The sequence below is a fragment of the Eptatretus burgeri genome, chromosome 8 (genome assembly GCF_056783735.1).
Source record: "Eptatretus burgeri isolate ZD-2024b chromosome 8, Ebu_testis_v1, whole genome shotgun sequence".
In the NCBI taxonomy this organism is placed as follows: Eukaryota; Metazoa; Chordata; class Myxini; order Myxiniformes; family Myxinidae; genus Eptatretus; species Eptatretus burgeri.
Genome location: NC_140968.1, coordinates 37,707,282 through 37,722,535, shown reverse-complemented (window position 1 = coordinate 37,722,535; position 15,254 = coordinate 37,707,282). Strand labels below are relative to the sequence as shown.

Here is a 15,254-nt window from a genome sequence, read left to right as displayed (position 1 = left end):
GATATTTTGTGTAGATCGGTGACAGCAAATTTAAATTTAATCCATTTTAAATTCAGGCTGTAGCACAACAAAATGTTAAAAAGTCAAAGGATGTGAATACTTTCTCAAGGCCCTGTATGTATCATTGTACATGTACGGTACTTAGTTTAGTTCAAATCCCATAGCCAATGGTATCACATTAACAGGAGTTTTAATGTCACGTCTGACCCTTGACCTTATCGTAACAAATAACCTATCGTGGATGCACACTGACAGATTTATACATACTTGTACCAAGCTTGAGTTAAATCCCTTAAGCTGTTGTCAAGTATCACATGTCCACCTGACATGACCTCTGACCTTTGACGCCAAAATATAATCAGTTAATATTTGCATCATAATATATACTTATAGCAAGTTTGGTCAAAATCCCATCACTGGTTCACAATTTAGTGTGGTGACAATATTTTTCTCATGGGGTCTCTGACCTTTGACTTATTTACCCCATGATATTAGTTTATGCATCATTATACATACTTGTACGAAGTTTGACTTGTATCCGTTCAGCCATTCTTAAGTTATTGTGGTACCGAAAACCTATCGTGGATGGACGGCAACCAGAAAACATAATACCCTCCAGTGACTTTGTCGTTGAGGCATAAAAGACAGTGTAATCTATGTGGCTGTGCGAATCTTAAAAAGCAACAATTTCCAATGTTTAAAGAGTGTATCGACAGAATGCACAATCACAAAAAGCCTTCATCCTTCTGTGAACTATTACAGGGAAATCCCTTCCCACTGCACCATAGCATTCTTGGTGGTATGTAAGGTGAAAGTAATTGTGAAAATATAGGCTCTTATGTGTGAGGAAACAAGTTTATAAGTTACCAAACAATATTTTAAAATCAATGCGATGATGCACTGGAAGCCAGTGAAGAGTCATGAGGATTGAATTGATAAAATTGGAGTCCATGTTGATACCAAGAGAATGTTAAACAAAGGAATTGAGTGGTGATTGCATTATCTCACCATCTGAAGATGCAGGCATTTTGAGAAATCAATGTTAATTTGTGCAATGACTATTAATATTTGAAAAATTAAACTCGCTCACACTTATTTTTGCCATTTTCCCGTCAAGTCAGGGGTCAGCGGTTCATAGAGGGCACGTGCTTGGCCAAAATCTTTCGGGAATCTGATCGAGGCCGACATTAGACTGAAGGCAGCAGCAATTTGGAATCGGTGCAGTCGAAATGCACCAACTTTGTCAACAGATGCAAAAATATCTTTAACATTCCCTGACTACATCAAATATGTTGAGATTATGTTTACAGATATCATCACCAACATCATATGGTTGATCAAAAACATTTGCTTCGTGGCATACCATGTGCAAACAAAGCTAATCATTATAACATTTGATCAGAGGCCCCCAAAACCTTATAGTAGCACAGGTATTTAGCTAATACACATGCAGGTTATGAAGCAATTAACTAGTGCAATAGAACAAAAAACCCAAGAACTTCACAGTTAGCAGAGTGCAGGCTAGGTGAGAGCCACTGATATATTACGAATGCAATATGCTGGAATTTTGCAGACATAATACTTTCCACCTTTACACGCCCCTTTCCCTTGATAATATTTCATCCCAAGCCCATCACTCTCCCCTCTCCCTCCTATACCTTGATTTTCTGTATGAAAAATTTCCCATTCTCTTTCTTTGGCCCAGAGGTACAGACACTCGCCACTGAACTGTAAACCTGGGTTTGATTCTCAGTCAAGTTATAAACTGTTATCCCGGTGTTTCACAGGCAGGGTGATTCATCAATGTGTGTGACATCCCTCGGATGGACGACAAATTGGGCATCCTGTGTTCTGGCATTTATTGGTGGGAGTTTAAGATTCCATGTCTATCTAGTCTATCGCGAAGAGTAGGCGAGCAATTGCCAGCACCAAAAACAAATTCGAAATTCCTGCCCTCACTTCCTGTGTCAGAGTGGCGACCCATCCCGGAATGTAACCCCAACCAAGAAACTGCTTCGGCAGAATACACACTCGGTATAAAACATGGCACATAATGATGATGATGAAGAATATGTAGATGGTCGTTCAAACAAGAAAACATATGTGAAAAGGACATCTGGCCTATCATGCTTGTAATGCAGAAAATTCGAGCACAATTCTGATTTTCTGATGTACTGTACTCTGTTACAGAGCATCGTTGCTGCTGAAGCAGTTTCTTGGCAAGAGTTATACTGGGTGGGTTGCCATTGCCTTCCCAGCAGGAGTTAAAGGAGGAATTTGGCCATGGTGCCGACGATAGCTCGCCTACTCTTTACCAAGGACACCGTAGGATCTTTAACGTCCGTGAACTAAAGATGGCATACCGGACGCCCAGTTTCAGGTCCATTCGAGGAATGGGCATACATATTAATGAATCGCCCTTGCTGCGAAGCAGCGGGATGATAATTTATCATTGAGCCGAGATTCGAATCAGCTTAGAGGTGAGTGTGCGTACCTCTAGACCATCCTACCAGCCTTTGTAGCACAATACTAGAGACTAAAGAGAGACCATGAGAGGAGGCACATGAAAGACACTGATGACAATGGACATACAATCATTAACCCCACTCCATTACCCCAACCGTCATTACATACCTCCTCAGATTCCTGCATTGTCACACAACTTCCCTGCACCTCTGCCTTACTCAGGAGACTTATTCGATCTGAAAAGGGGTGCATTAAATATTTGAGCATCAAGTGTTCCAAACATTGCAATAATTATAATGAAATATAAGCAATGCACATATACACCATCAACATGCTATTATTTTTTAGTGAATATACCATGTTAAAAGGGAAAAAACAACAGCAATGTGTCTGAGGTCTAATTATTATATTGTGCATTCCCTGGGATTATTACACCACTTCATGTCCTCATCAGCCAAAACCATTGACATATTTTAGGAAATGTACCTTCATAAAAAAATATTTTGAAGTTTGATTAATGATGATGTTGAACATTCCCTGGGATTAATGATGAAATATCCAAATTTACATAACTTGAAAAAATAGTTTAAGAACTCGGCCGGTGGTGTAATGGTTGGAGCGTCCACTCTGAGTCTAGGAGGGTGGTGGTTCCAACCCCGGTCGAGTCATAGCAAAGACTTTTAAAAATGGTACAAGCGATTTCCTTGCTCTATTTCCTATCCATCCAAAAGGATAGAGTACTGACAAACAGCCATATGTTGGCAAACACTGTGCACACAATATGTTTGCATTAGGCTTGATGGGTCTAATAGCCTCCCTCCTGTGTTTAAGTACCATGAAAGGGAACTCGCATAGTTTAAACACATAACCAACAGAGCATAAACTAGACATATACAAAAATTTATGTCTCGCAGAAAATTTATTGAAGAAGGCAACTCTAAGTCCAAAACGCTGGAACAAACAGATTGTTTCAATGTTTGGATAAAATAATAACTGGATGAAAACTCTCAGTGGTTGAAATGTTTGCATTTTCTCCCATACTTTAGATCTTCCCACCCCACCCCACCCCACCCCACAAATGCTTGTGTTATACCCTGGATACAATTTTATTCTTTGTTCATATACTTTGTGCTTTCCTTTTAATCCCTACCTCTTTTATTAATTTGGGTTTATGAAACAAGACGGAGTAACAATTGGCAAATCTGCATCATCCTACAGCAAACAGAGTGGAGACACAAGCAGTGAAAAAAATACTTTGGTTTCTGAAGTAGCATTTTCAATCCAAACCAAGTCTTCAAAGGACAGTATGACCATGATATCCTACTTCAGCTCTTTGATGCTAAAAAGCAGCAGAACGACGATTAAACTTACCAGACTCAGTGGGATTGTGGTTAGAGCATCCGCTGTGAGTCTGGGAGGTCAGTGGTTCGATTTTGATCCGAACGAGTCCCACCGAAGACTATAAAAATGGTACGTGCTAATTCCCCGCTTGGCACTCAGAATTTTAGAGGATAGAGCGTGGATAAACCCCGTGGGTTGACATCCCTTTAGAGGTGGGTGGGTGGGAATTTCTCTCCCCCAAAAAATCCCCGCTGACAGCAGAGTGAAAAGTGCCGACACGAGGTGGCACAGCCAATACCAAGAGGGTTCTGGGGAGGTAAGGTCAATGGCTCTATTTGTCGGAGGTCAAGACATATGTTGTCTCATTTCTCTATTTGCATGTTTGTGTCTGTCATTAATTGTGTGTGTGCAAGCTCTTCGATGAGCCATAATTTTCATTACAAAAAAAATCATATATATTTCCCATTAAAAACAAAAGGTCAGTGCTTTGTAAGCTCTATATGTTTTATCCCAACAGAGGAGAAGCAGTTTATTTTACAACGATGAATGGCTGAATGTACACTGAAGTCGTGTGGTATTAGAGCAAACATATTGGCTAACATTCACAGTAACAAATACAGTATACAGATATGCTTTGAAAACAATTACCCAAACCCTCCTGCCACGCATTTGAACAGCCACCGAGTGAGAGGATATCACATTGAGAGAAAGGCTGGTGAGAAATGAGGCCAAAAATATTTAGCGAAGGAAGATGCCAATGACTGAGCCTCTTTGCACAACCAACCTTGCACGAGCAATTTCCAGAAATCTTGCAACGATTTCTGCTTCACGGAATTCTTCATGTTTTGCAGGAAGGCATTGTACAGGGCATGTTCCTTTTCCTGAAACAGGAGGTGAAAGTAAAAGGCAGCTTTCCAACAGCATCCAAAGCAGCCGCCACACTATTTTGCAAGAGGTTCACAGTCACGGCAGGTGGACAGCACTGCCGAGCCAAAGAAAACAACACAAATCATGACCTCGTAATAAAAATGGTTGTTTGATTGCTCGAACACTTTCAAGTTGTCAAAATCAAAATTAAAGGACAAAGCAAATAACTCACTCAACAATACCTAACAAGGTTTTCATGTTTAAAATGTAGGGCTGGCCTGCTTGGTGTTCCCATCCGAGCCCACAGCTCAGGATGTTAGAACAGGTTTAAATACCATACACCATGATGATTTGTCCATATTTCTGAATGTCCTTGTAATTAACGCAAAAATACACCAATGACCTTTAATGTCTTTATTCCACAATTTATGTGTACAACTAACTCCTCCATGAGCCTTCGCTCATTGTTAAGAAAAACCCAAAACATCTCTCATGCACAGATTAGTCCCATCTTTCCTTCAGTTATCTAACCCATCCTCCTGCTCTTGGTACCCTGAATCCTGTGGTGAAGCAGTTGCTTTAAAACAACTTGCATTCTTCCTCCTGGAACGCAAATCCAACCGAGGGCAACCTCGGATCAATCAATAAAGCCCATAAGTGTGTGTCGACTCTCCGAGGAGCCAGAAAACAAACATCTGTCCAATCTCAAGACTCAGCTTTCAAACTTGTCTCCCTCCTCTAAAACCTGGTAGAGCCTTATCAAGTCAGTCTCTGGTGTATGCTCCCCTTCCCTCACTTCAAATGGAACCACAGCCATCATTTAATTACCCAAACCCTCCTGCCACGCATTTCCAATGAGAGAAGGCCGAATTTTTTTTCTGCTCATGAGAAGACCGAATGCCTCAATTCTGCATTTGCTTCAAAATCTTGTGTCCCTAACATATATATATATATATATATATATATATATATATATATATATATATATATATATATATATATATATATATATATATATGTCTCTCTCTCCCCACCTTTCCCAGTCGTACGCAACTGCTCCTGAATTCTGTGACTTTTGCATCTGAGAAGGTGGAAAAGTTTCTGGCAACCCTCGACTCTAACTGCAACTGGACCGGACGGCATCAGCTCACGTGTCCGAAAAACCTGCTCTGCTGCTCTTGCACTTCCTCTCCCCACTCTTTACACCCTGTCATTTACCCTAGAAAAATCCCAGCTCATAAATCAGCCAACATCACAGCATTACATTAAAAAGGTGCAAAACTGGATCCCCTTAACGACAGACCAATCAGCCTTCTACCAATCATCAGCAAGGTCATGGAATCCATCATCACAGATGACATAAAATCATTTATTTTCTCCAAGAGCCTCATCTCAGATCAACAATTCAGATTCAGAACGAGTCATTCCAGCTTGGACAATGGACAGGCTGCTTCTACTCTCCCAACAATGGATGGAGGCCCTCGATAATCAGACATGGGATCAGGGCCATCTCTCTGGACATATCTTGAGCTTTCAGTACAGTCTGGCATCCTGCCTTGCTCTCCAAACTGTCTGCCTATGGCCAACTCCACATTCAAGGCCAACTCCACTCTTGGATTATGGTGACTTCCTCCACTCTTGGATTATGGTGACTTCCTCCACTCTCATCGTCAACGTGTGGCTCTCAAAGAAACCCTTCCTTCTCCTCTCCCTGTCAAGTCTGGAGTACCCCAAGGCAGTGTTCTTGGCCCCCATCCTCTTGTTACTATTCATCAATGATCCCACTGACTCTGGAAAATCCTCTTTATTTCTTTGCTGATGACTCCACGCTCTGCGTTGATCTCCCTCATCCTTCTGACAGACAGGCAGCAGCCTCTTCCCTCTCCTCAGACCTTGCCAAAATCACAAACTGGCCAAACACTTGGAACATGTCTTTCAATCCTGAGAAATCTCACACTCTCGCTTTCTCTCTCTGAAAGGATCGTTCCGCAAACCCTCCCATCTACTTTCTCAACAACCATCTTGAAGAAGTATAGACACTCAAACTCTTGGGTCTCACACTTTGCCATGATCTCTGTTGGGCAAGCCACATTTCAAAGTTCACCTCCAAAGCCAGATGCTGATTCAGCATCCTCCGTCATGCAAAATCCTTCCTTAGCACACCTGAACTACTATCCACCAACAAAGCTTTCATCTGCAGCTTTATGGAGTAATGCTCTCCCCTATGAGCTTTCTCCCCTGCCTCACATCTTTCTCACGTTGACGACATGGAAAACAAGGCTTTCAAGATCATTGGAATCTCTCGCGATGAAGCTGAGTCTATGAGCCTATCACTTCACCATTGCCATCACCGACAGGTCGGTGGTCTCTGTCTTGTCTCATTTCTGGTCTTGCACCCTCTGCCCACTCTTTGTTCTGTCCTCCCAGGTATCTACAGGACACACGTGGTCCATCAGTAACTCCGTCCTCGTGAAACTGCCTAAATCCAGAACCACTGCTCACCTCCACTCATTTATTCTTCTCTTTTCCCACCTGTGGAATTGCCTTCCACACTCTCTTCGATCTCATTCTTCCCTCTTGGTGTTCAAAACAGCTGTCCACCTCTATCTCTGGTCATCCCCCATCTAAAGCCATGATCTTCTCTATGCCCATTAAACCATCCCCACCCTTCTAAAATTTTGCTTATGAATCCATCTTGTCCACCCTTTACATTCTCCCCTAACTGTCATCATTACCGTCATCCCTTGTTTGTCTGTGTCCGTCTACGTTCTCCCTCCGCCCTGCTATTAGCATTTCCCCTTTCTCCTGCTGTTCCCTTTGTTATGTTGTGTTGTGGTCTGTTCTGTGTTGTGGTCTGTTCTGTGTTGTAGCCCTTCCATGAACCAGCCAGGAGCATGTGTGAAAAAAAAGTATGTGGGGTTGATTTTTTTTGACTTTGACCTAATTTTTAAGGTCACAACACAATTATAGACATTTTAACATTTTTCAACAAAACTCGACTGAGATTTGTCCGATTGGAACAAAATTACCCTCTCTAGTGAGCCTTGTGCGAAGTGCATTTACGCTTCATTTACATCATTCCCCTCCGAGTTAAAGGTCAAGGTCTTACACCCCTTAGAGTACTAAACCACAACTTAGGTTTTTCTCGCTTTTTTCTGCCAATGTCTGGGCTGTATCTCAGAGCCAGCTGGGACTTTTGGAATGAAATTTTGCATCAATAATGGGAATAAAAAGTATGCGAGAGTGAGGATGCTTTGAACTTTGACCGAATTGAGGACATGACTAAATTATAGACATTTTTCACATTTTTCATTACAACTCACCTCAGGTTTGTCCAATGAACGCTAAATTGCCCTCTCTGGATAGCTTAGAGCAATTTGCATTTACCCTTAATTTACATCATACAGGGGTTAAAGGTCAAGGTCAAATGGCAATCTGAAAAAAATAACACGTTTTATGTGATCGCTCAATTTTACCAATGCAGAATCTCAAAGACCGGTTGGCCTTCCAAGATCTTTATGCGTCATATTAGTGCATCTGCGCTGACATTGTGCACTTGATATTTGATTTGTGACCTTGATCTACTTTGGTCACCATATGACCTTGCAATCCAATGGTGGCCCTATTTTGTTCAGATCACCATATAACCATGACCTTCATCATTTATGGATAGACTGGAGATGGGGACACATTTTCTTAATCTACACTCTATCCCTAAATGTTGAAAGTCAAGGTCATTTGATGGTCCAAACAAAATATGGCCACCATTGGATCACGGGCCAAGGGTAAGTTACAGGCGATCGCCAAGGTTAAGCCTCCCCCCTTGGCAATCGCTTTATGATTGCAGGCATTTAGTTATCATTTGCAATTTCAGAATATCCGCATCACATCAAATGTGGATGTAAGGGTTGCCCTCCATAACCGAAGAGGGTGATTCACATTAAACCTGTGAACCACCTGGTCCATTTGTTTGTAGTGAAGAAGCTAATGCCAAGACAACAACCACACTCTGAGATAGCGAGTAGCATTAGCTTGGTGCGAAGGAACTCCCAAGAGGACCAGATCACTTGCTACCCACAGTCCAGGTAAGAATTTGTAATTTAGCCAGGGTATCGGCAATAACTCACAAACTCTTTGCAGAGGACACTGTAGGATTTTAACATCCACCAACTAATATGAGTAAATGCGAAACTAGGTTTAACATCCATCCAAGGGACAGAACAGAAACTGATGCCTCGCCATGCCTGCGAAACACGTGACAATTTATTGCTGGGTCGAGATTCCTATCCAGGCTCGACAGCTAACAGGCAATTGTGCATACCTCTCAGCTATCCTGCCAGCCATTAAAACGGTGCATGTCGCTAAGGTACAGAAGAAGAGATGATGAGATAAAAGGAGGCTACCGTACCTTTTATAACCTACCACAGATGGGACAACCATCTTTTGATTTGTATAGTGTCTGAGGCTCATGGAGGAGCTTGCACATACTCTATCACATACAAAATAAGGATAGTAGGAAATAACAGACACATCAACAGAGTATATGGAATTCGAACCTGGGATCCTAGAATCATGAGGAATGTACTTTAATTTATGTACCTGAATGGTTGAGGAACATGAAACAGGCCTGCATGAGCATTTCGTTTCAAAATGAAGGATACACACAACATGGTTTATGACAGACACAGTGCGTCTTCTGCACCATGCCAGTAAGAATAGTTTTTAGTTCTCAGTTTTTACCTGTATTTGAACAAAATTGTGAAAGATAACCCATCTTTTTTCTACCTTTCTTGCTTCATCCCGGTAAGCTTTCAGGCAATCGAGGGTCTTTGCATAGTAGAGAGAATTGTCGAGTTCCAGGAATCGCAGAACACATCCCTCAAGCTGCTGTGCAACTGTGGAACAAGATGTGATCACCAAATTGGTATTGCAGAGCAGGTCATGTACATTCAGGACGAGGTGGAGAAACCTGTCTTTTGTAAGGATTCAAGATCCAAGTCAGCTACACAATTGCTGGTGTAATACGATCTAAATCACAATCAAAATGGCACCTCATTTTGTTTTATATTCAAAAAATATTACACACACACACACACACACACACACACACACACACACACACACACACACACACACACACACACACACACACACACACACACACACACACACACACACACACACACACACACACACACACACACACACACACACACACACACACACACACCTATATATGTGTGTGCATGTTGTTTTCAACAATTACGTGTGTGTGTTTTATTGTTATCTCCATATGCCGGTTTCTAAAGGTGGAACGGAGCGTCATGGCGGTGGGGGAGAAATGCTAAAGATTGCCTTATCCTTCTGTTGAGGGTGGGGAATGCTACAGAAGGTCTTACCATACTGTTAGGGGGGGAGTGGGGGATATGCTGAGGTTGGACTTACCTTTCTGTTGGGGAGCGGGGGGAGGGTTGCTAAAAATTGCCTTACCCTCCTGTTGGGGGTGGGGGCGGAGGGTACTACAGTTGGCTTACCCTCCTGTTGGTAGGGGGGGGGTTAGGTGGGGTGCATGCTAAAGTTGCAATGGTCTCAGAACAATATGAAATGTTTTGACAAGTTTGTTGACAAATTGCTCCCCTCACCACTAATCTTCCCCAGGGAAAGTCTCATTTCCTGGACTATTATTAATTGCAAATAATTCATCGGACGTAATCCATAAGTTTGTATATAATGTAATCCTCTGTGTTGTGTTGAGTTTTGCGCACCTGTCACTTTGATGGGCTTTCCCCCAAATATATAATATACTAGCGGGTTGTGCTTACACATTATGTAAGCATATGAACCGTGCTTCCCCATTGTCTCGGGTCGCTCACCTGCATTTGGTTTTTCATTTATTTATTTTCATCTCTATGTTTTCATTTACGGATGATTTCTGACTGTCTTGTAATTTTTCTTGGTGTATCGGCTTCAATGTCTGTCGGCACACAACATTACTGTGCTTCCCCATTGTCTTGGGTCAGTCACCTGCATTTTTTTCCTTTAATTCTTTTTCATTTATTTACATTTTCATTTATGGATGTTGTACGACCATTCTGTAATTTTTTCTGGTATACTGGCTTCGATGCCCATTGGCATGCAAAATTTCAGCTTTCTACATCACCCAGAAGGTACCGATCTTTAATACGAGTCAGTGAATCAGTGGTTGGAAAGAGCTTTATGTTTCATATATTGTTGCGGTTTTGAGAAACCGCGATTGTAAATGTACACTCACGACATGCAGGTCCTTCAGCGTAGTTATTTCCATAATAAATGTTTAGAATAGTCTCTTACCTTGGGATGGGTCAGTGGGATCCAAACTTCATTGGAACGGGTAGATTAGGATTCACCCCCCTATTTCTCTTTTACACATGAAAAGTTGTCGGCAAGGCATTGGCATGAGGGCATGTGCCGATCCCTTCCTTACATTCCCTTTATCATTAATTTCTCTCTCTCTTCTTCATCGTTAATTTCCTCTCCCTTTCTCTTTTCTCACAACACATGTAAGTTCACACATTTTATTTAATACAGACAGGAGTTTGACATGATCTCTTCCCACATGCACGTAAGACAATCAAGACATGAAGTACAGTTACATAACCCCAAACTCCGCCGCTCTAAAGGAGATCCCTCATCCCACAACCCTCAACCATTAACCCCATTGTAAGCCTTCGTGATGGCCTTCACGTGCTTGGGCGATGTTTGGTCAGCATTGACCTGAGAGAAATCGGCTCCGTTTCCCCATAATCGTTCTTGTGCACCTCAAACCAGCCGAGTGCTCCCGAGTGCTCGCTCTCCTTTAGCAATGTCTGACTCTAATGGCAACCAGAAGCCCCGACTGGGAGGAGTCGCTGCAGAAACTCGAATGGGCAGGGCTATGGAGGAGGAATGCCAATTTGCTCACAGGCCCTGCCCAATGATGTGCACATTCTCGAAGCTTCCATTCCGGCCTTATAAAAGAGCGAACCCTGGAATGTTTACGGGTGGCTCCTTTCAACGGTCATTGGAGGCTCTTTTGCAACGGTCGTTTGAGGCTCTTTTGCAATGGTCGTTTACACCCGTCTTTGAACGGTCGTTTGGGCTCTTTCAACAGTCGTGGTTGCAACAGTCGTGAATCTTTCAACAGTTGACGTGATGGGAAGGGAAGGTGGCGTGAGGGATGGGGATGGTGGTGTGAGGGGCGGGGAAGGGAAGGAAGCATGAGGGTAGGGGAAGGGAAGAACGATAAAATGCACCCATACAGCAACATTTTCTTTTTAACCGCCGGGTTTTATATAAAACTGTGCGGGAGCATTTAAAACCCACCTATCTACCTGGCAAAGGCCTGCTTGCATGCACATGCAGCGACCTTTGCACCTCTCTGGTCAGCTCACTCGAATCTGATTCATACATGCTACACTCTGGGGAAGTCGTTTTAAATTCAAAACAAAACCATCAGTCCTTAACAGTTCCCTTAACAGAGGAGATGGGATTGTGGATCATTCGTTGCATAGTACGTACACTCCATAATGCTTTGTTTTCCATCTTAAGAATTTGTGTCAAGTCGATAATTAGCATGACAGAACATCCCACACAACCTGCCATGAAATGAAACGAAAGACCAAGAAGGAACCCGAAGAAGTAAAGAGCAAAAATGGAGTCATCAGGAGTAACCTGTAACTTGAACAGTGCACCTAAACTCATTGCTCCAGAAAAATTATTCTCACCTTTTGAGGATCCATTATACCAATTATATGCAACATTCCATATGAAGCAAAATAATAAGCACAATGATGACAAGCTTGTGTGAGCCTGATTTTTAAAATGGTATTCCAGAATGGAAAGTGATTTTATTATGGTGTGTTTGATTGAAGGTTGAGGTTGGTATTGACTGTGGTCTTTAACATTGAGGTGACACTCTCTACAGTTGATTTATAAATGACTAGAATGGTTAAAATCATCATAATGGAGATTCCCACTTTTACAAAGGATAAACAATTCCAGATTGGAACTTTATTAACTCTTTCCTCAAGAACATGTTGCTCTGAAACCAAGGAACAAGAGTGCTTCACGACTATTTACGCTGCGTCTGCTGATGAGTCATGGTTATGCAAATCAGACGAACGTATGGGTAAGTCTCATGACCGGTTGAAAAAGGGTGTCCCATGATATTTGGTAGGATAGTGTATGTCCAGTATGACAAGTAAACATGACGAAACTCAGGAAAACGCTATTTATATTATCTAGTCCACATCACACTCTGATGTTGGCATTCCAACATAATGCGAGTTATGCACAAAAATAAAAATATCATCAATGTAAATATAAAGCATTCTTCTGAAAAGCAAACAGATTGGGTATGGCTCGACTGACCGTGTAACAGCAGGTCAACTAGAAGGGCATTCGGTGGAGCGCATACCTCCGCCACGTAATGTCTGATCCACGAGAACATGTTGGGCCCAATACATTTTTAAAATATCATGCGATACAGTACTACAGTATATCGTTTTTGGCCCTATCTCTCAATGGTGAAGAATTACAATAAAAATTAAAATAATTCTCATATCCAGATCCGGATTCGGATCTTCAACAAAGTCGAATCAATTTGGCCTTGTCACACACCCAGCCTGTCCACCAAATCCGTCCACAACTTTTTGAGATATCGTAGTATATATTGGTTTAAGAATTGCGAAAAAATTCTAGTCGCTGGATCTGGATCTTCACCAAAATCGAATCAGTTCGTCCTTGCCACACACCCATTCAGACGAAACTGAGTTTCATCTGAGATATCCGGATTCATCTGAATCCGTCCACAACTTTTTGAGACATCCTGTACACAAACAAACAAACAGACAGAAAGGGGTGAAAACAACTTCCTTCCCCTTCGGTGGCAGAGCAAATAACTTGATCAGAGATGCACTGCTTTTAGTTGAGTAAAGGTGAATAAAGTCACTGAACTTGAGAGATGAGAAAAACCAACTTTGGGATAACTGGATATGGAGCACATTTACGCAACTAAATGTTTGTTTATAATTTTAATGACTTGTTCTGAAGATATTTACAATGTATGTTTTTAAACCAAAGATATTGCATTCCTACCCCCCACCTTCCAGTTCCCTGCCGGCACGACAGTGTAATTTATATTTTGATGCTTTCTAATGCAAGTTCATATAGCCAAAGTGCAATGCACATTTTGGTTTACGGTGTTCGACATATTGTACAATAAAAGAAACATGACCAGCCACAAGATGGCCAAACTTATGTCATCTCAATGAAGCTCCGATTGCTGTTGCTGCAAGTCAGTGGGCAAGACAGGTGAAGGATGCCACAGATTGTCATGGTTGGAACTAAACCAGCTGCATCAAAGAAAACAGAGATCAGCGTCACGAAGACACGTTTGATCTCCCAGGAATAAACCCCATACAAGTGTTTTTTTATTTCTATTTTTGCACTGGCAGTTGATATTAACCATCACAGTGGAGAGAAAGTTCTTTTTTGCCTTGGGTATGCACCTGGCCAAGGTTTCTGCTTACATTCCACCCCCTCCCCTGCATCACACACAAGGGAAGGCCTTATCCATCCATGGAGCGTAGGCCAAGTGCACACAGGCCTGCAGCTCCATGTGCACCAGGATTGGCAAGACACCAAAGGCCACAGATGAGAGACAGTTGTTCAAACATTAGTACTCAGGAAAGCAGTGGAAACGTAATGTGGTGCTCCAAACACATTTGGAGTTACATGAAATGCATTTGGGCATCGTGATGATGGCAGCAACCACGGGTGCTCAACGACGTTCAGAGGTACATCACAGATTGTAAACAATTACTCCGATCGATTCGCTACAAGCTGAATTAAAAAAACATGCTCATCTGCATACTTGCAATGTTGCTTGGAGAATGTCGATACTCTCTTTACAATCAAAACCAAGGGCTGTGAAGAACAATCAAGAAGACACCAACCTTCTTGGAATGTAAACAGTTCCTTTTGTCTCACAAGAATACAGAAATCCTTCGCTGGTTCCACAGTCCCAACCTGAAAGCAATAAAACAGATGTTACCAAATGAGATACGTCAAGATATTGCTTCTGCGTATGTGTTTAAAACTGCCCGAGGACGCAGCAGAGAATTTTACAAGAGATAGGAACGCTTGGGTGTTAAGTAGCCAGGAAGTAGAGAAGCCTTAATAATGGGTTGTCTCTTTTAAAATAAACTGTCATGCTCAATACAACAATGTAGTGTGAAATCAAAGGGAATGAACCTATTATTGCAAATAAATAATCACCGACGTGAATTGAGCAAAACAGGATTACAAGGAGTGAAATTTGTATGATTTCTCTCAAAAGGTATTTCAACGCAGGAGGAACGAGGCCTATCAAAGCCTGCACTACAATTGCCAACCGAAGGATGCTTGTCCATGCTCTATCCTATTAATTGCTAAACGTCACACAAGGAAGCAGCATGTACCATTTTTAAAGTCTTTGGTAAGACTCAATTGGGGTTTGGACCACCGACCAGCCAGACTCAGAGTAGACGTCCTAATCAGTATGTCGCTGTGTCTGGTTAAAT

The 15,254-nt window shown here is 42.0% G+C and overlaps 1 protein-coding gene across 2 annotated transcripts in view; it reads right to left on the bottom strand.

Moving 5' to 3' along the window:
* XRCC5 (X-ray repair cross complementing 5) overlaps window positions 1-15,254 on the bottom strand; it is a 95,254-nt gene that overhangs the window by 6,112 nt on the left and 73,888 nt on the right. For both annotated transcript variants that reach the window (XM_085891604.1, XM_085891605.1), the window contains 4 exons: window positions 14,649-14,721; window positions 9,460-9,569; window positions 4,592-4,688; window positions 2,635-2,702 (listed from right to left, as the gene is read on the bottom strand). In XM_085891604.1, coding sequence (XP_085747730.1) covers window positions 2,635-2,702; window positions 4,592-4,688; window positions 9,460-9,569; window positions 14,649-14,721 — 348 coding nt within the window. The remainder of the gene's footprint in view (window positions 1-2,634; window positions 2,703-4,591; window positions 4,689-9,459; window positions 9,570-14,648; window positions 14,722-15,254) is intronic.